This window comes from Brassica napus, chromosome C1 (assembly GCF_020379485.1).
Source record: "Brassica napus cultivar Da-Ae chromosome C1, Da-Ae, whole genome shotgun sequence".
In the NCBI taxonomy this organism is placed as follows: domain Eukaryota; kingdom Viridiplantae; phylum Streptophyta; class Magnoliopsida; order Brassicales; family Brassicaceae; genus Brassica; species Brassica napus.
This window is the reverse complement of record NC_063444.1, coordinates 18,326,911-18,350,612: the sequence shown is the minus strand read 5'-3', so window position 1 is coordinate 18,350,612 and position 23,702 is coordinate 18,326,911. Positions and strand designations below refer to the sequence as shown.

The 23,702-nt window shown below is 39.1% G+C and overlaps 2 protein-coding genes across 2 annotated transcripts; one reads left to right on the top strand and one right to left on the bottom strand.

Annotated features, from left to right (window-relative positions):
• The first annotated feature begins 6,759 nt into the window (after window positions 1-6,759).
• LOC106394608 (monothiol glutaredoxin-S4) lies at window positions 6,760-7,907 on the top strand. The gene has a single exon (XM_013835175.3). It carries the CDS (start codon window positions 6,918-6,920, stop codon window positions 7,224-7,226), a length of 309 nt encoding a protein of 102 aa, XP_013690629.1. The 5' UTR covers window positions 6,760-6,917; the 3' UTR covers window positions 7,227-7,907.
• Window positions 7,908-22,600: 14,693 nt separating this feature from the next.
• LOC106390552 (monothiol glutaredoxin-S4-like) lies at window positions 22,601-23,462 on the bottom strand. The gene has a single exon (XM_013831047.3). The coding sequence runs from the start codon at window positions 23,027-23,029 to the stop codon at window positions 22,721-22,723; it is 309 nt and encodes a 102-aa protein (XP_013686501.1). The 5' UTR covers window positions 23,030-23,462; the 3' UTR covers window positions 22,601-22,720.
• Between the last annotated feature and the right edge of the window lie 240 nt (window positions 23,463-23,702).

Genomic DNA, 23,702 nt, shown 5'->3' with positions numbered 1-23,702 from the left:
TGATCCATGGGTTACTGTTACAAGACTCAACCCGAGAGGCCGAGTTCAGGGAAGTTCTGAGCTGGAAGACCCACTACAACCAAGCACATCCGGCAACTTAAGTGCAGCAGAAGATTTAGCTGGAGTTGGCCTTGTAGTCGATTTAACCGACTTTGGAGAGGAAGCCGTCGTTCACGTAGAGGATGAACCAGTGATTGGAGAGTTTCACCAAGATCCAGATTCAGATTCATCTGGTGATGATGACTCGGAAACAGACTACCATTGAACTTATTTATTTTTTTTTTTAAAGAAATACCGAGGAAATTCCGAGGAACACTTGATATAACCTCTTTACTCGGATAATAGTTATTTGGTTTATCTAGCAAGGCAAAGCTGAATACGAATTAAAAACTACTCAGAACACAACCAAATAAAACAAAGAAACCATGTAAAAGAAATACGAACTCATAATTAAGAAACCCAAAAAAAAACTCAGTTCAAAATTAACAGAAAATAAGACCATAAAACGTTAGAATAGAAAAGAAAATAAAATAGCCGGTGATAGCTCCTACTCCTCGTCTCCTGCTCCAGATGTTCCTGCATCGTTGGGTCTCTTGGACCTCTTTCTTACCCTGTGTGTACCACTCGAACCCGAACCAGAGCTGGATGGAGAGTTGTCCCGATGAACTACATCATCCTTTTGGCAACGACACGGCCTGATACGTGAAATGGCAGCCCAGATCTTGTGTAGCATGTCGTTGTTTGTCTTTATGCTCTGATCTCTCCAATGTTGTTGCTGGCGCGAAGTGGCGTTCGGTGGAAGCTCTTGCAGCTTGTACTGGCTGGAGTCTGATGGGAGTAGCTGATGGGGTTGTGAATCATCTGGAATGGCTTGTGCAGCCTCATCTTCTCCTTCTTCATCAACCACGCCCTTGCCTTTGGTCTGATATTTTGGCGTGAAGAAGGATGGCTTGTCTACTAGTGCGGTAGCAGGGGGTAGGAACTCAACTGCAGCCTCTGAAAGTAGAGAAGTCAGACCGATCTGAGGCAGGTGGCAGTAGAGTGTTTTCTTCGCTCGGTCCTGGAATACGTAGACGTAAGGACCATCCCGATGGATCCTCGAGTGGGGACCAGCTATGAACTCCTTACTTACTAGAGAAATGACATCCAGGTAGTTCCAAGCAATGTTGTTCGATCTGTCCAGTGCTACCTGCTGGTTCTTGCAGTCTACACCCACATGTCTAAGGATCCGAGTAATCACTGCACCAAATCCACATGCATTGCTCTTGGATTTGGTTACTTTCCCCTTGTATCCTGCTAAGTTTGCGGCCAGCACCGCTCCCATGTTGAAGGCAGTAGCAGGTGGGAATGTAGAGTTTCCAAATGCCGGTAGCAAATGCCTCACACCTTGGTACAGGAGGCACAACTCCCATTGCGTGACTGATGCGGCTGTGGTTGTCCCGTATAGCAATGAGCCAATGAGGCGTGTGGCATATCTCAGTACTGGGCTCCGGATAAGTGACTCCTTTGCCTGAGAAGATCTATAAACCCCTGTGCCAATCGTTTCCCAGAAGTTCAACAGCTCTGAAGTCCAATAAAGACCAGATGTCCTCTCCCCTGCACTCAATCCAAATAGTCCGCAGAGGTCTGTGAAAGATACCTCATAGTATACTTTCTGCACTACGAATGCCAGAAAACCTTCCTGATGGCTATCATCGGGACGGGTGACGTATGCGGATGCTATGAACTGGCGTACCAACTCCGGATAAGTGGGTTCGTTGAGGTTGCATAGTTGGCCTAGACCCATGTTCTGGAACAGTCCTTCAATGTCTGCTTGGATTCCCAATATTGTCATCGTCTCAGGACATGCTAGTTGTGTAGCCGGAACGGCTACCTTCTTCATGTTGTTGTAGTGGGTGGTATCAGACTTATCCCACTTCTTTGGCCTTTGCTTCTCTCGCTGAGACGAACCCTCTTCTTGTGTGTTCTTCTTTGCTGACATTTTCGTGCGCTTCATTCTCTACAAAATAGAATCATTGCTCTCAACATGGTTATAATCAATTAAGAACTCAAAGCAACATGAAAATGAAAAGCGAAATCGAGTTGTGATAAAAAAAAACCAAATTGAAAAAAATTCTCAATCCCTAAATCATCTCAAATCCTGTTCCAAACTCGTTGATCACAGACAATTGTGTTCTATTCCATGTTTAAACATCTGTTTCATGCATATTTGATCAAGGAATCAACACGGAAATAAGAAATTCACAAAACCCAAAAAATTGCTCAAGAACACGATTTCAGAATGTGGAGATTCGCGGAGTATACCTGTCTTAGGGTGAAGACGAGTGTAGGAATCAGGTAGAGCTCGAAAAATCAAGTGGAATGGAGCCCAAAATTGTTCAAATCGGATGATTATAGAGAGAGAAAGGGGGGGGCGAATTATAGGGGAAATCGGAGGGGATGAGAGTTCTAAGGTTTAGATCCAGAAAAGGTCGGGTTTTGCCTTATAATTCTGTTTTCCGAACACACATCGATCGATGCGTTTTTGTTCTATAACGCATCGATCGATCACAATCTTACGGCCCGGTCCATCTTTGTAATCGATCGATTTGTTTTTGTTCAGAAACGCATCGATCGATGCGTTTTTAAAAAAACATACAAGATTTTCCGAGGACATTCCGAGGAAAATTGAGATTCTCGATCGATCGATGGGATACTCTCATCGATCGATCACAATCTTACGGCCCGGTCCATCTTTGTAATCGATCGATGCGTTTTTGTTCTATAACGCATCGATCGATGCGTTTTTAAAAAAACATACAAGATTTTCCGAGGACATTCCGAGGAACAATTGAGATTCTCGATCGATCGATGGGATACTCTCATCGATCGATCACAATCTTACGGCCCGGTCCATCTTTGTAATCGATCGATTTGTTTTTGTTCAAAAACGCATCGATCGATGCGTTTTTAAAAAAACATACAAGATTTTCCGAGGACATTCCGAGGAACAATTGAGATTCTCGATCGATCGATGGGATTTTCTCATCGATCGATCACAATCTTACGGCCCGGTCCATCTTTGTAATCGATCGATTTGTTTTTGTTCAAAAACGCATCGATCGATGCGTTTATTTAAAAAAAATTACGTTTTGAAACCCCAAACACTAGTTCCTCGGAATTTCCTCGGAATATTCCGAGGAAATTCCGAGGAAGCCTCGGAGTTCCCTCGGAATAATCCGAGGAAATTTCGAGGAAATAGGGTTTTTAGACTGAAAACAACGTTTTGCCGTTTGAATAACACCTATATAACCCTTATTAAGTGTCTTACGTTCATTATGAAGTCAAAAATTTGTTCCTTACCGTATAATTAACACTTTTCCGATTGTATGAACGAAATCTCGCAACATAAGACAAACACTTATACCTTTTAATGAACGGTAAAGGGAATACTTTCAATTAGTTTTGAAATTTTTTATTTCATGGTTTATGCTCATCTATACAAAGAATCCTCAATGGTATGCATTACAATTGTATAAGAAATGAAATACGGCAAAAAAAATTGATGTTTTGAAACCCCAAACACTAGTTCCTCGGTATTTCCTCGGAATATTCCGAGGAAATTCCGACGGATATTTTACTATCCGTCGGAATTTCCTCGGAATATTTTCATTTTACCGGGCAAATATTTCGCGAAAATTGAAATTAGAATTCCGACGGAATTCCGACGGATAATATCCGTCGGACCCTAGGTTTTATAACCACGAGCCCCTTCTTCTTCCCCATTTCTTTCTTCTTCCTCTGCGCGACTCCTCTCTTTTTCTCCGGCGATTTCCCCCTGAAATCCGACGATATCTCCGGCGATCTCCCCCTTTTCTTACACAAATCATGTAAGGACCCTATCCCACTCTCTTAGGTTCTATTTGTTAGGTTTTTGTGTAGTTTTGATAGATTTTTGTTAGGGTGATTGGTTAGGATTGTGATTTGGTTGTATAATAGGTTTAGAATTGTGATTTGGTTGAATAATTTGTTTTGTTGAATTGATTTAGAATTTTTTTATAATTTTTTTTTTTTTTGTATTTATAAAATCGATTTTTGTATATAAAATCGATTTTTGTATTTTACAAAACGATTTTTCTATATAAATTCGATTTTTTGGATTTTACAAAAAAATTTTTGTATATAAATTCGATTTTTTGGATTTTACAAAACATTTTTAATATCTATAAAACTTTTTTTGTGATTAAAAACTATTATTTGGGATTTAAAAATATTTTTAATATATATATATTATTAAAACTATTTTTTTGTAATTATTAAACTATTTTTATTTATTACAACTATTTTTTGTTTATTAGAACTATTTTTATATATTTATTAAAAATTTTAAATATATATAAATTTTTTTTGTGATTAAATTATTTGGGATTTTTTTTAAAAAAAAAAATTAATTTATATATTTCTGTATTTATTAAATATATTTTTTTAATTTACAGGTCTCATGATGATCAGACCCGGCCTCGACAGCGTCGTGGTCGTGGTGGTACGGGGAGCCAGTCTCGGGATTCCAGCCATTTTCAGGATTCCCCTTCGCCCCACAGCTCCAACCATACATCTCCCTCTGCTGCACCCGCTCCTGCTCCTCTCGCTCCCGCTGCTGCATCCGCTCCTGTCCTCCGGGTCCTCCGGGAGTGATGCGTAATGCGGAGTTGGTTCAACAGCCCGGTCGTGACCATCTTCCGTATCTCACTCCGTATCCACATGGACGGGGTCAAACATGGTAATTAAACATTTTTTTTTCTTTAAATTTGGATTCATTATTAACCGTTTGTTCTTTTAATAAGGTTCAACCGATCCGGGAACGGGATCAGCGCATGGATCAACCGTATGATGTACTCGGCCCTCGACAGTGGACATCCGACTTTCACTCACTTCCCAACCGACAAGCAGGTTCTGTGGTTTCGTCAGTTTGCGGTAAGTATTCTAATTTTTTACTTATATTTTTAATCTTTAATATAAATTTTCTACTAATTGTGTTTTTTTTTCAGCAAGAGTTCAACTGGAATTCCGATGAGACGCTCTTTATCTATCACCACTTCGTCCATAAAGTAATGGACAACAATGGGAAGCAGATACCCGGGTGGAAGAAGAAGTGGGAAATCAATAAGGTTCGATTTAATTTATTAAACTATTTTTTAATTTATTAAATTTTTCTTTTTTTTTATTAAAAGGTCCCAAAGTCGATGAACGACACGGTCTGGAAGGAGTTGTGTGCGCATTGGGATAAGGAAGAGACGAAAGAAACTTCTTCCACCAACTCCACCAACCGCAAGAGCGACCGTAAAGGAAAGGGCATCTACAAGCATAACTTGGGTGCTCAATCTATTGCCACTATCGGAGATCGCATGGTAAGTTCAACCGCTTTTTCTTCAATTATTTGAGTTTCAGAATTTAAATTTATTGTGCATTTCTTCTAATTTCTAATGTTTCTTTAATTTATGTTTTTTTTCAAGGCGGAAGAAAATGATGGCGAGCCGGTTGATGATCTCGCCCTAATGAGGAGGGCGTATACCAACAAGAAGACCGGCCAGATTGATGACGGTCTTGTGAGGGACGTGGTCGACCTGGTCCAAACTCAGGTGGTAGACGAAGTGTCTCAGCTTCAAACCGAGGATGACGCTTCGACGGCTTCGACCAACTTGTCCCGGTTTCGAATCAACGAAATCGTTGAATCCGTAAGTTCTTTTTTTTTAAAAGTTCAATTCATTTATTTCTTGGTTTAAATTTCTAAATTTGGCTTTTTTCTATTCAGTCGGTTCCAAAGAAGAAGGGACGTTTGGTCGGTTTGGGTCGTCGCACCCGGTCGGTTCCCCCTTCTTCTGCATCACCGCCCTTTGTTGATCCAGAAGTACTTACGGCCCAGTTGAAGGACAAAGATGATCGTATATCTTTGTTAGAGACCCAGATGGCGGCTCAACAGGCGGGCTATGAGGCACAGAGGAGGCTGAACCAGCAAATGATGGAGATGATGCAGAGGATGTACCCGAACGAGGTGTTCCCGGACGTGCCAGACCCGTAGTTTTTTTTTTTTCCACAAACTCGGAATGTTTTATTTTTATTTGTGAAACTTTGAATATTAATTAATATGATTTCAATTTTACTTTTAATTTCATATTTTCGAATTTAAATTTCAGAAATTTTATTTTTTTCAAAAAATTAATATTTTTTACATTCCGAGGAAATTAATTATATTTTTCACTTGATCGAACAAAAACGCATCGATCGATGCGTTTTTTAAAAAACGTTCGGGCTATACCGAGGGACAGGTTCCTCTGTTTATTCTGAGGAACTTTTCCCTCGGTGTCCGTCGGTATACTCCTATCGATCGATGTATATATGTCCAAACACGCATCGATCGATGAACTTCCGAGGAATTATACCGACGAAGTTCTCCCTCGGTATATTCCGAGGACATTTCCGACAAACTAGTGATCCTCGGAATTTCCTCGGAAATTTATTTCCTCGGAATTCCGACGGAAAATTCCGAGGGATTTCCGAGGAAAAAATAAATTCCGAGGAATTATTTCCGACAACGTGTTTCGTCGGTATGTCGTCGGAATAACGATATTCCGACGAAATTCCGACGATTTTTTCCCTCAGAATCCTTGATGTTTTCTTGTAGTGGCATGCATTCGTGAAGTTGCTACATTCCTGAAATTTTCATATATAAGAGCATATATATGGTCGATCTTTACCACATCAAACACAAGAACTCAAAGTCACTTCTCTCATATTGTTTCCAAAATTCCTAAAGCTTTCCATTTTACACTCCTGATATCTCATTCCGATAAAGAAATTATCACATTTCCCCTGAGTTGAAGATTAATTTTACATATCCTAAAAGTTAATTTCTTTCGAAATCCATACCATTACCACCGATGGAGAAGCTACAAAAGATGGTCTCCGAGAAACCTGTGGTGATCTTCAGTAAGAACTCGTGCTGCATGTCTCACTCAATCAAGACTCTCTTCGTCAACTTTGGCGTGAACCCAACGATCTATGAGTTAGACGAAATCACCAGAGGAAAGGAGATAGAACATGCACTCGCTCAGCTAGGCTGCAGCCCGACTGTGCCGGTGGTGTTCATAGGAGGGCAGCTCGTTGGTGGAGCCAATCAAGTTATGAGTCTTCATCTTAATCGCTCTCTTATCCCAATGCTTAAAAGCGTTGGAGCGTTATGGGTTTAGTAATAATTAAACACACACACATACAAATCCCATCAAGTCTGCACGTACGTAGCGTAAGTACGTACTACGTACCTTGCTCATTATTCTAATGTTTTGTAAGAATAATAAAAAAAATAAAAAATATATATATATATTGTAGATTTTCAGGCATAGAATATGAGAGGTTGCCAATTTTTATATCGTGAGTATCGCAATTAATAAAATAAGTTTGAGTTCAGTTTATCATTTTTGAAGGCATCTCGTTTCTGTATGAAACATTGTTTTACAAAATTGTATGACTGTGTTCAGTCGTAATTAGCATAGAACCAAATCCTAATTAATATGGTTTACATAAATTAGCTGATTTCATACCCCAAAATAAAACTATCCAGTTACAACTTTACCATTGAACCACCAATTAACCAATAATACCATACTCCAACCCTTAACTTAAGCATGTCATCTTAACATTTTTATCAAAAAACTTAAGCATGTCATCGAACCGCATCCTAATATGGTGTACACATTCAAAAAAGACTAATAGTTAATAACACGATGAACCTTTAGACAGTATTTAAATACAATAAAATTCATTGGAATCCGAGATCGGAGATGTGACAACCCATCCCGCTCACTCGGAATCCGGCTCACAGCCCTGCAGGACACCGATCCCAATCCCTCCACTATGAGTTCTCTCTGACTCCATAATTAGGTTGTTGGTGAGTCTTGAACCTAGGACCTCACCCTTTAACAACACTCCTCCAGGATGAGTTGTCACCAGTTGATCTGTTGTCACAGCCCAAACCCAACAAATTTTAAAACCTTAAACGTAAAAACCACATTTTAAACCAAAACCCTAAAAAAGGGTATTTTAGTAATTTTGAATGATCTGAATCCTAAACTCTTCTACATATATATTGAGGGAACGACCTAGAGAAGAGGGAGAGACAATTTTTACGGCGAAGCTCTGCCAAAATAACCGACAACGCAGCCTGCAGTTACTCTGAGATATCAGTGCCAAGTTGGGATTTTGGAGAGAAGTTTGCGACCAGATAAGAAAGTGTTAGGCAAAGAACTAAAGTTGGATTGATAGATCTTGTTTCAAGAAAAACACAGCAACTTTCGGATCTCAATTACGAGGTAATCTCAGTTAGTTACTCAATCTACAAGTTGAGAGAAAGCAATTACGTTTCTGAAATCGGTTCAGATGGTTTTTCTGTTTCACAGAGCCATATTGGGAAGATATTTCTGGTTGATACAAAAGGATTTAGGTGACGTTCGTGATATTGTTAGAAAGCTGACGTTACCATCTTTCTATATCCACTAAGAACGCTTCATTACGAGGTAAACTCTGGAAGTTATTTGATCTTCAATTTGGAGAAAAATCACTGTTTTCTGAATCCAGAAATTCTAAGTCCGAAACCTGTTTTTCCAGTTTCACATAGGAGTTTTGTGAGAAGTTTTCCCTGTGAACCAGAGAGAGTTAGGACGCGAGTAAGGTGTCTCTGGAAAGCTCTAGCTGCAAGGAAACTATATCTGTTGACATTATATTGTTTAGAGGTAAGAACAAATACTTATTCACGCTTCTTCCTGGACAAGAATCATCTTGTTCTGTCAAAACCGGAAACCCTAATTTGCTTCGAACGTAAATGCAGTTTCAGATCACTAGAACAGAGTGTCAACCGCTAGTTTCAGAACCCACTTTCAACCTTAAGGCAAGGGTGAGGGTGCGATTTGTGGACTTTTATTATTATTAGTCAAGTTGTATTCTTAAATACTAGGTCTAGGAATTTGGTATGTTTGATTGTTTGATGATTATTTGTGATGATAATGTTGATGACGATCTGTTAGTTGATAATTGTTAAAGTGATAAGTGATGAAGTTGTTAGGTAAATATTAAATGTGTAAAGTCGGACTGAGGACGAGGACATGGCGATCCCGTCAAAGCTCGTAAACCGGCTGACGAGCCCAAGGTGGCATACGACCTTTCGAGGTGACGGTCAGCCTAAGTTGTCATGTTATTATTAATATTGGAAATGGTTATGAGATGACAAATGTTAATGCGATTAATGAATGTATATTGAAATAAATGATGTGTTATGTTTGTTAATTGCTTAATATGTTGGAGATTTGATTATAGAGTCTTTTTCCTCGGAATTTCCTCGGAATATTCCGACGGCATTCCGAGGAAGATAAGAGTTTCCTTGGAATTCCCTCGGAATATTCCGAGGAAATTCCGAGGAACTAGGGATTTTTAACCGAAAACAACGTTTTGCGGATTGAATAACACGTATATAACCTTCATTAAGTGTATTAACCAGATTATGAAGTCAAACTTTGGTGTTTTACCCAATAACAAACACTTTTACGATTGCATGAACGAAAACCACACAACATAAGAGAAACACTTATACACTTTAATAAACGGTAAAAGGAATACTTACAATTATTTTTGAAATTTGTTATTTCATGGTTTATGATCATCTATACAAAGAATCCTCAATGGTATGCATTACAATTGTATAAGAAATGAAATACGGCAAAAAAAAATCGATGTTTTGAAACCCCAAACCCTGTTTCCTCGAAATTTCCTCGGTAATTACCGAGGGTATTCCGAGGAAATATGGTTCCTCGGAATGTTTTCATTTAACCGGGTAAACCAAGCCGCCAAATATTTCGCAAAAATTGAATTAATGATTTACGAGGAAATTCCGACGGAAATATTTAATCATTCCGAGGAAATTCCGACGGACATTTTTCGTCGGACGCCTCATTTTATTAGGTCGAACCAGATCTTCTTCCTCATTTATCTCTTCCTCTCCGCCGAAGTCTCTCTTCCCCTCCGCCGTTTCCTCCCTTCTCTCTCGACGATTTCCGGCGAATCCGCCCTAATGTTCCTCAATTTCAGTCACTGCATCATGTATGAACCCTATCCCACTCTCTTAGGTTCGATTTGTTAGGTTTTTAAGTAGATTTGATGATTTTGGAATGATATTTATAGATTTTTGTTAGGGTGAATGGTAGGATTGTGTAAAATCGAGTTTGATTATGGTATTCACTTGATTTGGAATTTTTTTTTTAGTTTTTATTAATTTTGTGGTTATAAAAATCTAATTGATAATTATGTATATATAATATGAAAACATTTTTTGTATATAAATTTATAAAATCATTTATATATTTATTAAACAATTTTAATATCTATAAAACTTTTTTTGTGATTTAAAACTATTATTTGAGATTTAAAAACAATAATATATATATATATAATATAAATTTCTATATTTATTAAAAATTTTTAATATTACTAAAACTATTTTTTGTAATTATTAAACTATTTTTATTTTTTAAAACTATTTTTTGTAATTATTAAACTATTTTTTATTTATTAAAACTATTTTTTGTAATTATTAAACTATTTATATTTTTGTGATTAAAAACTATTTTTTAAATATGTTTTTTTATTTATTAAAATTATTAGAACTAATTTTTAATTATATTTTTTTTAATTTACTGGTCTAATGATGATCAGACCCGGCCTCGACAGCGTCGTGGTCGTGGTGGTACGGGGAGCCAGTCTCGTGATTCCAGTCAGATTCAGGATTCGGCTTCGCCCCACAACTCCTACCATACACCTCCCTCTCCATTTCCCGCTCCTGCTCCTCCCGCTCCCGCTGCTGCACCCGCTCCTGCTCCTCCGGGTCCTCCGGGAGTGATGAGTGTTACGGAGTTGGTTCGACAGCCCGGTCGTGACCATCTTCCCTATCTCACTTCGTATCCACATGGACGGGGTCAAACATGGTAATTAAACGTAATTTTTTTTTTCATTAAAATTTGATTCATTATTAACAATTTGTTCTTTTTATTAGGTTCAACCGATTCGGGAACGGGATCAGCGCATGGATCAACCGTATGATGTACTCGGCCCTCGACAAGGGACATCCGACTTTCACTGACTTTCCTACCGACAAGCAGCATCTGTGGTTTCGTCAGTTTGCGGTAAGTATTCTTATTTTTTACTTATATTTTTAATCTTTAATATAAATTTTCTACTAATTGTGTTTTTTTTTCAGCAAGAATTCAACTGGAATTCCGATGATACGCTCTTTATCTATCACCACTTCGTCCATAAAGTTATGGACAACTATGGGAAGCAGATGCACGAGTGGAAGAAGAAGTGGGAAGTTGTTTTTAATTTATTAAACAATTTTTTAATTTATTAAACAATTTTTTTATTTATTTAACTATTTTCTTTTCTTTTTTATTAAAAGGTCCCAAAGTCGATGAACAACACGGTCTGGAAGGAGTTGTGTGCGCATTGGGATAAGGAAGAGACGAAAGAAACTTCTTCCACCAACTCCACCAACCGCAGGAGCGAGCGTAAATGGAAGGGCGTCTTCAAGCATAACTTGGGTGCTCAATCTATTGCCACTCTGGGGGATCGCATGGTAAGTTCAGCCGCTTTTTCTTCAATTATTTAAGTTTTGAAATTTTATTTTTGTGCATTTCTTCTAATTTCTAATATTTATTTAATTTATGTTTTTTTCAAGGCGGAAGAAAATGATGGCGAGCCGGTTGATGATCTCGCCCTAATGAAGAGGGCGTATACCAACAAGAAGACCGACCAGATTGATGATGGTCTTGTGAGGGAAGTGGTGATATTAGGAGTTTTCAATGCTCATAAGACAAATGTTGTAGTATAGTGAATGTCGAACCAGTTCTGAGGGATATCAAAGCACCGAGAATGCAAGTACTCACTTAATCTAAGTGCAACCGATAATTTAAGAGGTTTTTAAACTAATGATTAATGATAAATGAAATGACTTTCTTTACTAAGGGAAAAGAGAACTCATGAGTATAGGGATTAGACCTTGGGTGATCAAGTTTCGAACTAAGGATGGCAAACGATCAATCAAACTATCAACCTTAAGCCTAGACACAATTCTAAGCAAGCTCTATGTCTAGATAAATGCTCATTTACTAACATATCTCAAACATCAAATGTCTTTGGTTGAATAATATGAAAGCAATCATTACTAACAACTCTATTGGCTGTCTTAACACCTTTAACAACAAATGTCTTTGGTAAAGTATGTTAAAAGCTTAGGAGAGTTATCTCAGGCATTTCATCAAACACCTTGTTGGTGGGAAATGTCTAAAGATCAACTTTTGAGTGGTCAACTCAGAAGATGCATTATGAATACTCTACTAGCGAGGAACAAGAATGATCTACACTAAAACATCCTAGAACTAAACTAATCACCCTTAATCTCCCTAACCCAAGAATTTAAAAGGTGATTACTCACTAATCTCCATGATTCCTCTTAAACCCATGGTAGATTTCAGATTAATCATGTAGATAAATAGATAAGAAATCAACAAGAACACAAGATGAAAGCAATCAAATCTGAATCAAAAGAAGTTTTACTAGTTGTTCTCCAGAAAAGAGATTGTTTTCTGGTGGCTTACAAAAAGTACTTAAAACATAGGTTTTCAGAAGTAAAAACGTGCATAATAAAATGACCAAAAGGCCCTTGAGTAGAAATGAATTTGAGCAAACAGAAGGCGCGCAGTGACCTCCAGTAGTCGCTCCGGGAGGTCGCTCCAGGCTTTGGGAGCGACCTGGAGGGGTCGCTGCGAGACGTCGCTCTGGGTCACTCTTCGCGAGCGACCTCGCTGTGTCGCTCCGGTCACGTTGCTCTGAGATGTGTGTCACAGCGACTTCATGTAGTCGCTCCGGGAAGTCGCTCCAGGCAGTGCTCGTCCAAAGATCACTCTAATCACCTCCCTTCAGCTCCAAATGTCTCCAGGAACTCCATGTGGTACTCCAATACCTAATAGAGACATATGTATGCAAAATGCAACCTAGACATGGCTAAATCCTAATCTATATGATGAAAATGCACATGAATAAATGGATAAAACAATGTGAATATGCAAGATATCAAGTGGTCACCCTGGTCCAAACTCAGGTGTAAGACGAAGTGTCTCAGCTTCAAACCGAGGATGACGATTCGACGGCTTCGACCAACTTGTCCCGGGTTCGAATCAACGAAATCGCTGAATCGGTAAGTTCTTTTTTTTTAAAGTTCAATTCATTTATTTCTTGATTTTTATTTTATCATCTTTGTATATTATTTAAATTTGGCTATTTTCTATTTCAGTCGGTTCCAAAGAAGAATGGACGTTTGGTCGGTTTGGGTCATCGCTCCCTGTCGGTTCCTCCTTTTTATGCACCACCGCCCTTTGTTGATCCAGAACACTACAAGAAAACACATGCTTAACGACGAAATTTAACGAGGAAAAACAATCCTCGTAAATTTACGTCGAGTTTACGAGGAATTTACGTGAAAAACTAAAGTCATCGTTATTTCCTCGTAACGTAACGACAAAAGTGTTTCGTTGTAAAGTGGATGTAATTTTACGAGTATTTTACGAGGAAAAACTATTTCCTCGTAAATACGACGTAAATTTTGCATGGTATTTACGAGGAAATAGTTTACGTGTATTTAGCGAGGAAATTTTTGAATCCACCAACTTTACAGGTGTTACACGTTTTTTTGCCCACCTAATTAATTTTCGTCGTAAATTCATAGGAAAATTACAACTACCAGATTCGAATTTTTCTATAAATATGGATGTTTGAACATCATTTTAAACACACCAACAACAAAAAACGTGAAAGAAAAAAAATGGCTGGCTCCGGGACTATTTACGAGTTGCGGAAGTGGATGTATATGCATAGAGATGCTAACGGGAGAGTGACGAAAGAATACCTTGCGGGTCTGGAGACATTTATGCATCAAGCAGATTCAACACCGCTCGCCCAAGAAAGTGGTAAGATGTTCTGTCCTTGCCGGAAATGCAACAATTAGAAACTGGCAAACCGTGAAAATGTTTGGAAGCATTTAATAAATAGAGGTTTCACGCCAAATTACTATATCTGGTTTCAACATGGAGAAGGTTTTAATTATGATCAGAACGAAGCTAGTAGTAGTAATAGCAATTTTCAGGAAAAAGAACCGGTTGATCATCATTTGCATAATGAACATAGTTACCATCAGGAGGAGATGGTAGATTATGATAGGGTTCATGATATGGTAGCTGATGCATTCGTAGCTCATGATGAAGATGAAGAACCTAATATAGATGCAAAAAAGTTTTACGAAATGTTAAACGCGGCGAATCAACCACTTTACAGTGGTTGTAGAGAAGGTCTCTCTAAATTGTCGTTAGCTGCTAGAATGATGAATATTAAAACTGATCACAATCTACCTGAAAGTTGCATGAACGAATGGGCGGACTTGTTTAAAGAGTATTTGCCGGAAGACAATGTGTCTGCTGATTCTTATTATGAGATTCAGAAACTGGTTTATAGTCTTGGGTTGCCTTCGGAGATGATAGATGTTTGCATCGACAACTGCATGATCTATTGGGGAGATGATGAGAAGCTAGAAGAATGTCGATTCTGCAAGAAGCCACGATTCAAGCCGCAAGGACGGGGACGTAATAGGGTACCGTACCAAAGGATGTGGTACCTACCAATTACAGACAGATTGAAAAGATTGTATCAATCAGAGCAGACTGCTGGAAAGATGAGATGGCATGCCGAGCATACTCAGACGGATGGTGAGATGACTCATCCATCAGATGCAAGAGCCTGGAAACATTTCAACAAAGTACATCCAGATTTCGCTAGCAATATCCGGAATGTGTATCTCGGATTATGCACAGATGGATTTAGTCCGTTCGGAATGTCAGGGAGACAATATTCATTGTGGCCAGTCTTTCTTACTCCATACAACCTGCCACCGGAGATGTGCATGCAACGGGAGTTACTATTCTTGACCATATTAATACCTGGTCCGAACCATCCAAAAAGGTCCCTGGATGTTTTCCTACAACCACTGATAAAAGAGTTGAAGGATTTGTGGTCAACAGGGGTGAGGACGTATGACTGTTCAACGAAGACGAATTTTACGATGCGAGCGATGCTTTTGTGGACCATAAGTGATTTTCCTGCCTATGGGATGTTGTCTGGATGGACTACACATGGGAGATTAGCTTGTCCATATTGTAATGGAACGACAGATGCGTTTCAACTGAAGAATGGTAGGAAGACAAGTTGGTTTGATTGTCACCGTCGATTTCTTCCCATTGGCCATCCTTACCGAAGAAACAAGAATTTGTTTAGGCACAAAAGGGTTGTGAGAGACACTCCTCCTCCATATCTAACTGGAGAACAAATTGAAGCGCAAATCGACTACTACGGAGCTAACGAAACAGTTCGTTGGGGTGGTAATTGGCATGTCCCTCGTAATATGCCAGATTCTTACGGTGTTCATCACAACTGGCACAAGAAGAGTATATTTTGGGAGTTGCCATATTGGAAGGATCTTCTTCTGCGCCACAACCTCGATGTGATGCATATAGAGAAGAATTTCTTTGAGAACATCATGAATACAATATTGAATGTCCCAGGGAAGACAAAAGACAACATAAAATCGAGGTTGGACTTGCCGGATATTTGCTCAAGAAGCGAGTTACATATTAAAAGCAATGGACAAGTTCCCGTTCCGATATTCAGATTATCTTCAGAAAAAAAGTCGGTGTTGTTCAACTGGGTGGCATCAGAAGTGAAGTTCCCCGATGGGTATGTTTCGAATCTCTCTAGATGTGTTGAAAAGGGTCAAAAGTTCTCCGGGATGAAGAGTCATGATTGTCATGTATTTATGCAACGACTACTGCCCTTTGCATTTGCGGAGCTACTTCCAACAAACGTACATGAAGCACTTGCAGGTACGTAGTGTATTATATCACAATAATTTACAAAATAATATATGACTAACAATGTGTTTAATTTTTTTTTGAATATAAAAGGCATTGGAGCATTTTTCAGGGATCTGAGCACACGCACTCTTAAAGAAGAAGTTGTGGAACAGCTTCAGGAGAACATTCCCATCTTATTGTGCAACTTGGAGAAGATATTTCCTCCCGGATTTTTTGACGTCATGGAGCATCTAGCTGTCCACCTCCCATATGAGGCATTGCTTCGTGGACCTGTACATTACGGATGGATGTATCAGTATGAGCGAGCCATGAAATATTTGAAGGGAAAAGCAAAGAACCTCGCCAAAGTTGAAGGTTCTATAATTGCTGGAAGTTTGACGGAAGAAGTTTCTCACTTCACATCGTACTACTTTGCGTCAAAAGTACGTACCCGGAGAAGAGCTCCAAGAAGATATGATGATGGTGGTGTTGCGCCAACATATGCAGTTGCTGGTGTTCCAGACATCTTTAGCCAGATTGGGCGACTCGGTGGGAAGTCTAAAGAGGTTTGGTGGTCGAGTGAACAAGACGCTCATAGTGCACACACCTATATTCTACTCAATTGCGAAGATCCATTGATGCGTTATTTTGAAAGGTAACATATATTGACACTTCGAAACACATATAAGTATAATTAATTGTATAATTGCGAGAGATTCATTCCTATAAAATGTGATTTTACAGCCTATTTGTTTCTCAAGTCGAAGAAACATTTCCTGGTATATCCACAAGTGACGTAGACAAAAGGAAAGATCAACACTTCATTAAGTGGTTGCGGAATCAGGTATTAACTAAAACTTTTTTTTCATACATGATCTGTATTTCATTAACATTCTCTTTATTTTTGCAGGTTGATTATGACGACGACGATGCAGATTATCCTAAGTGGTTACACGAAGTAATTCAATCTCCACTTGTAAAGGTCACCACATCACAGATGTATTTCACACGAGGCTATACTTTTCATACATATGACTATGGTAGACAGCGGGCGACCAGTAACTATGGAATATGTGTGAAAGGGGAAACAGATTTCTACGGGATCTTGACGGAGATTATTGAAGTCGAATTTCCAGGGATACTGAAGCTGAAATGCGTCCTCTTCAAATGTGAATGGTTCGACCCCGTCGTCAACAGAGGTGTTCGGTCTAACAAATTCGGTGTAGTTGATGTCAACGGTGGACGAAGGTACAACAAATTCGAGCCTTTCATCTTAGCTTCACAAGCAGACCAAGTTAGCTTCCTTCCATACCCTCGGATGAGAGATTCAGGTATAAATTGGTTAGCAGTGATCAAAGTTACACCTCGAGGACGAATCATCAGTGGAGAAGAACCACCATTGCAAGAAGAACAGATAAATGAAGTCGAGGAACCTGAACAAGAAATTGATGACATCCTTCTCATTGATCCGCATAATCACGAGTACGAAGATCTTACCGATGATGCCACAGACGAAGCTGTTGAAGACGAGTTTAATGAAAATGATGATGTTTCTAGTGATGACGAGAATGTCGATGTATCCGATTGATGTATTTGTTTTATGAATAAGATGAGGGAGTTTGTTTTATGAATAAGATAATGTGGGGTTTGTTTTATGAATAAGGTAATGTCGGGAGTTTGTTTTATGAATAAGCAAATGTGGGAATTGTGGTTTGGAATGGAAATAAAGATGGGGTTTGGAATATATGAAGTAGAAAATAAGGAATATGGGGTTTCGGGTTTCGGGTTTTGGATTCTAGGAATTTAAACATAACACTCGTTAATTCCACGTAAGCACAAATCGTCGTAAAGTCCTCGTAGTTCAACGAGGAAATAACGACGAAATATAAAAATAAAGAACGCGGGACTCGTTAATTCCACGTAGGACTAAATCGTCGTAAATACCACGTAGGATGAAATCGTCGTAAAAACCACGTAGGATGAAATCGTCGTAAATAAAACGTAAGAAAACGAGGAAATAACGACGAAACCTAAAAATAAAGATGGGGTTTGGAATATATGAAGTAGAAAATAAGGAATATGGGGTTTGGGGTTTGGGGTTTCGGGTTTCGGGTTTCGGGTTTCGGGTTTCAGGTTTCGGGTTTGGGGTTTCGGGTTTGGGGTTTCGGGTTTTGGGTTTCTGGTTTGGGGTTTCGGGTTTGGGGTTTCGGGTTTGGGGTTTCGGGTTTGGGGTTTCGGGTTTGGGGGTTGGGGTTTGGGGTTTCGGGTTTTAGATTTCGGGTTTCGGGTTTCGGGTTTGGGGTTCTAGAGATTTAACCATAACACTCATTAAAAATAACGACGAAACTTAAAATTAAAGATGGGGTTTGAAATATATGAAGTAGAAAATTAAAGATGGGGGTTTGGGTTTCGGGTTTCGGGTTTCGGGTTTCGGGTTTGGGGTTCTAGGGATTTAACCATAACACTCGTTAAAAATAACGACGAAACTTAAAATTAAAGATGGGGTTTGGAATATATGAAGTAGAAAATTAAAGATGGGGGTTTGGGTTTCGGGTTACGGGTTTGGGGGTTGGGGTTTGGAGTTTTGGGTTTGGGGTTTCGGGTTTTGGGTTTTGGGTTTCGGGTTTCCAGGTTGGGGTTTCGGGTTTCGGGTTTCGGATTCTAGGGATTTAAACATAACACTCGTTAATTCCACGTAAGCACAAATCGTCGTAAAGTCCTCGTAGGATGAAATCATCGTAAATACCACGTAGGATGAAATCGTCGTAAATACCACGTAAAAGAATTTAAACAAAACACTCGTTAATTCCACGTAAGCAGAAATCGTCGTAAAGACCACATAAAAGGATTTAAACATAAAACCCGTTAATTCCACGTAAGTACAAATCGTCGTAAATATCTCGTAGCGTAAAAACTAGAAAAAATGGAAAAGGAGAGAAATGCCAGATTAACATGTGGCAAGACTTCCAGCAATTATAATACGTAAGTCTCGCCCACATGAATTCTAATATCTTCTCCTTTTCCTATTTTTTTCAAATATTTATAATTTGAATAGGATTTTGCTGAGGAATGTGATTTGAGATAAGGTGTGATTTGGGAGTTTGTGTGTGGTTTGCGAATGAGAGTTGTGGGTATATTTATAGGAAAGCAAGCCTCGTTAATTCCTCGTAAGCTAAATCGTCGTTAATACCTCGTATAAAAAAACACGGGCCTTTGTGATTCCTCGCAATTTCCTCGTAAAAAAAACACGGGCCTTTGTAACTCCTCGCTATTTCGTCGTAAACTTACGAGGAATTTGCGACGATATGTAATCTTATATATACACCCGAGCGCTCACTATTTCTTTCCTCTCTACTTCCTCTCCATTTCGTAGCAATGGTAAGCCTCTCTGATTCCTCTCTAATTTGGTTAGTTTAGGATAGATTAGGTGGTTAGTATAGGGAATTTAGATAGGTTTGCGGATTTTATGTTATTTAGTGTTGATTAGGTGGATAATGTTGGGAAATATATTGTTGATGTTAATTTTAAAAATTTCATTTTTTTCCCAGGTTCGAAAAGGAAGACTTACTGCCCATTACAGAGAGATCTTCGGTGAGCCGGGTAGTCGTTTAGACCCGGCCTCTTCTTCCGCTCCCGGTTCTTCGGGTCAGGAGACTGTCCCCGAGACTCAGTACACTCAGAGAGTCTCTGGGTCTACTTCTTCTAGTGCACCATCGGCTCCTCATGTGCCTCCTCCGATGCCTCCTCCTGTGCCTCCTCCGATGGCACCTCCGATGGCCGCCGATATTCATCCTGATTTGATGGTGCCTCCGAGTGCTCCTTACTCGCAGTACACTGTAGAGGACATTCTCAGTCTGCCAGGCAGAGAAGGTTTACCAGTCATCGACCCAGACCGACCGGACGGAACTTTGTGGTATGTTGCATTAATTTTTTTTTAATTCGTTTAAATTTCTTTTATAACATTAAAAATAATTTATATTTTAAATTTGTATTTTCCAGGTGGGGGGTTGACGGATGTCTTGCATCGGACGTAACCGACACGATCAAGGGTTACTTCTCCATGCCACATCCAAACTGGAGTAAGACGCCTCACTACGTCAGAAAGACGTGGTTCAAAATTTACGCTGTAAGTTTCTATTAATTAATTATATATACTTTAATTTTTTCATGATTTATATATATACTTTCTAAAAAACTAATTGTTAATTTATTTTTTCCAACAGCAAAAATATAATTGGGCCTTGGGGATCACTGAGAAGGTGAGGAAGAAGTTTAACGCGAAGGCGAAAGTTCGCTTGTTGGACACGGTCTCCAACTGGAAGGGTGACTGGATCGTGAAGGGGTATGAGCGTGGCAAACCCGCTGAGCTCACCACGGATGTGTGGGATGGCCTCATCCGTTATTGGCGCCTTCCTGATTCCATTAGAATCGCCCAGGCTTGCTCTAACTCCCGTAACACGGTCGATGAGCACGGAAACGGGCCGATGCTTCACACTACGGGCCAAAAACCCCACGCCGGTGTCCGTTTGGAAATGGTAATTAAATATTTTATTAAATAATTTTTTTAATATATATATTAATTTATTCTAACTTTCTTAAATGTTTTTTAGGCCAAAGAGACGGGACATCTCCCGTCTCTTATGGAACTTTACGAGAGGACCCACAAGAACAAGGCGGGCGTATTTGTAGATGGCAAGTCCGAGCAAATCTACAACGACGTAGTTGCTCGGGTTGAAGACCGCCAGACTCAGCTGACCCAGCAGTCTACCGACGGATTACCCGTCACCTTATCCACACTTGAAGTGGATAAGATTTACGAGGAGGTAAATTTTCAAAAAAATTAATTTTTTATTATTCATTTAATTTAACTTTAAATTTTTACTTACAATATTTATTTTTTGTTTTTAAGGTTGTCCCTAAAAAAAGGGACGGACGTTGGGTATTGGTTCCGTCAACGATGTTCCGAGAGCGACATCGTCTTATGGTCAGCGACGGGATGATGAAGTCACTGAGCTGCGTAGAGAGTCCGCTCAGCTGCGTAACGAGTTGACCGCGACAAAATCTCGTATGGGTGGAGTCGAGGGCTTCTTGGACGTTATTGCGGCCACAAATCCGGAATGGGAGTCCATGTTGAGGAACATGCGACAACAACATCCCATTCAAGGCGAGTCATCCGACGTACATAACGAGGCGGATGTTACGAGGAGGAGTGATGAATTCTACCGGGCGATGAACGACCCTTAGTTTTTTTTTTCGGTTGTTGTATTATATAAATTCAAAACTTATTTATATATAAAAAATTTTCATATTGATTTATTTTTATTTTAAATTTTAATTTATTATTAAATTAAATAATTTTAATTATATTTTTAAATTCTGTAAAATAATAAAAACGAAGTAAATTCGTAGCTAATGTATGACCTTTTTACGTGGAAACCTTACGAGGAAATGACGAGAAATACTAAACGAGTATTTTACGAGGAACCATTTACGAGGAAATAACGAGGAAAGATTTACGAATATTTTACGAGGAAATCCTTTTGTGGTTGTTACGTGTATTTTGCGCGGAAACTCTTTCAAGGTATTTACGTGTAGATTACGAGGAACTCGTTTCGAGGTATTTACGAGGAAATATAGCGACGTCCTTACGTGGAATATTGACGTGGTCTTTACGACGAATAGCTCTACTTCGTCTTTACGACGAAATATATTCCTCGCTAAGTTACGACGAATTAGCGAGGAAATATGTGTTACGACAGACGAGTAACGAGCAAACGCGCTTCCTCGCTAATTCGTCGTAAAGCCTCTTTTACGACGAAATAACGAGGAAAACCGCCCTCGTTAAGATTATGTTTTCTTGTAGTGGAAGTACTTACGGCTCAGTTGAATGACAAGGATGATCGCATATCTTTGTTGGAGACCCAGATGGCGGCTCAACAGGCGAGCTATGAGGCACAGAAGAGGCTGAACCAGCAAATGATGGAGATGATGAAGAGGATGTACCCGAACGAGGTGTTCCCGAACGTGCAAGACCCATAGTTTTTTTTTTTTTCAAAAACTCGGAATGTTTTATTTTTATTTGTACAACTTTGAATATTATCTAATATGTTTTCAATTTTAATTTTAATTTTATATTTTCGAATTTAAATTTCAAAAATTTTATTTTTTAAAATATAATTAATTTTTTTTGAAATTCCGAGGAAATGAACCCTCGGAAATTTCCGACGAACATTTCCTCGGAATAAGTCGTCCGAATATACCGAGGGACTCCTTCCTCGGAATTTTCCGAGGGCTCCGTTCCTCGGAAATTCCCGATGAAAATTCCGAGGAACATTTCGTCGGGAACTTACGAGGATTGGACCACCGGAAAGTCCATCGAAATATCCCGAGGAAGTTTTCCCTCGGTATATTCTGAGGACCTTTCTGACAAACTGGTGGTCCTCGGAGTTTCCTCGGAAATTTCCGAGGGATTTCCGAGGAAAAATGAATTTCCGAGGAGTTATTTCCGAGGACTTGTTTCGTCGGTATGTCGTCGGAATAACGTTATTCCGACAACGTTATTCCGACGACATACCGACGATTTTTTCTTTCGGTATGCCGTTGTTTTCTTGTAATGCATGTACAAGTGTACAACTGATGCAACTTCAACATTAGTATACGTGAGAGGAGAACATATTGATATGGCTGTAGAGAGCATCTACAATCATAACCAATCATCCTCTAAGTAAGTACATCTCTATATTTAATCAAAGCCATAACGCCCCAACCCGCTTAAGCATTGGAAGTAGAGAGCGATTGAGATGAAGACTCATGACTTGATTGGCTCCACCAACGAGCTGACCTCCTATGAAAACCGCCGGCACAGTGGGGCTGCAGCCGATCTGAGCCAATGCTTGCTCTATCTCATTTCCTCTGTTGATCTCGTCTAACTCATAGATCGTCGGGTTTACACCAAAATCTAAGAAGAGAGTCTTGATTGTGTGAGACATGCAGCACGAGTTCTTGCTAAAGATCACTACTGACTTCTCGGAGATCATCTTCTGTAGCTTTTCCATTAGTCTAGTAATGTAAAACTGTGTCCCGAAAGCAAATTGGAAATAATGATAAGCGGATGCTAGAACAGCGATGAAAACTGAAAAACTAGCTAGTTGGGAAAGTGTGATATCTATGGGAGAAGATGAGAAGTGATTTTGTGTTGGTGTGTTTGATGCAGTGGATGTTCTATAAGGGTCGTATATATATAACTTTTTAAAGTACGTAAGCTTTCATATTACGGATTAACTATAATGAAGCCTTTTTCTGAGAGAATCAACTTTAACCCATGTGCATTTGTGCCTCTTGCAGCTAAAGAATAAAAGTGTAACTATCAATAAATTGGGTAAAACGTACAGATAACAAAATCTCTTTAGATTAGGTGTGAGGAATATTTGATACGGACGATCCATGTCATATCTTGATAGTACGTTTTTTTCTCAAAACACATATTAATAATCACATAAATATATATGTTCTCCTCTCTTTTTTTTTCTTTTTTTTAATTGAAATATTTATATTAATAAAGGCCCTAAACCGGCCAAATGGTTTATTGATTACATATCAATATGTTCTCCTCTCACGTAGACTAATGTAAACAAACTCAACGTATCTCAATCAATACGAAACTTGATTACAACTTCGAATATGCACTCAAGAGATATCAGATTCACTCTCGCGAGCTTCTCTGAGCAC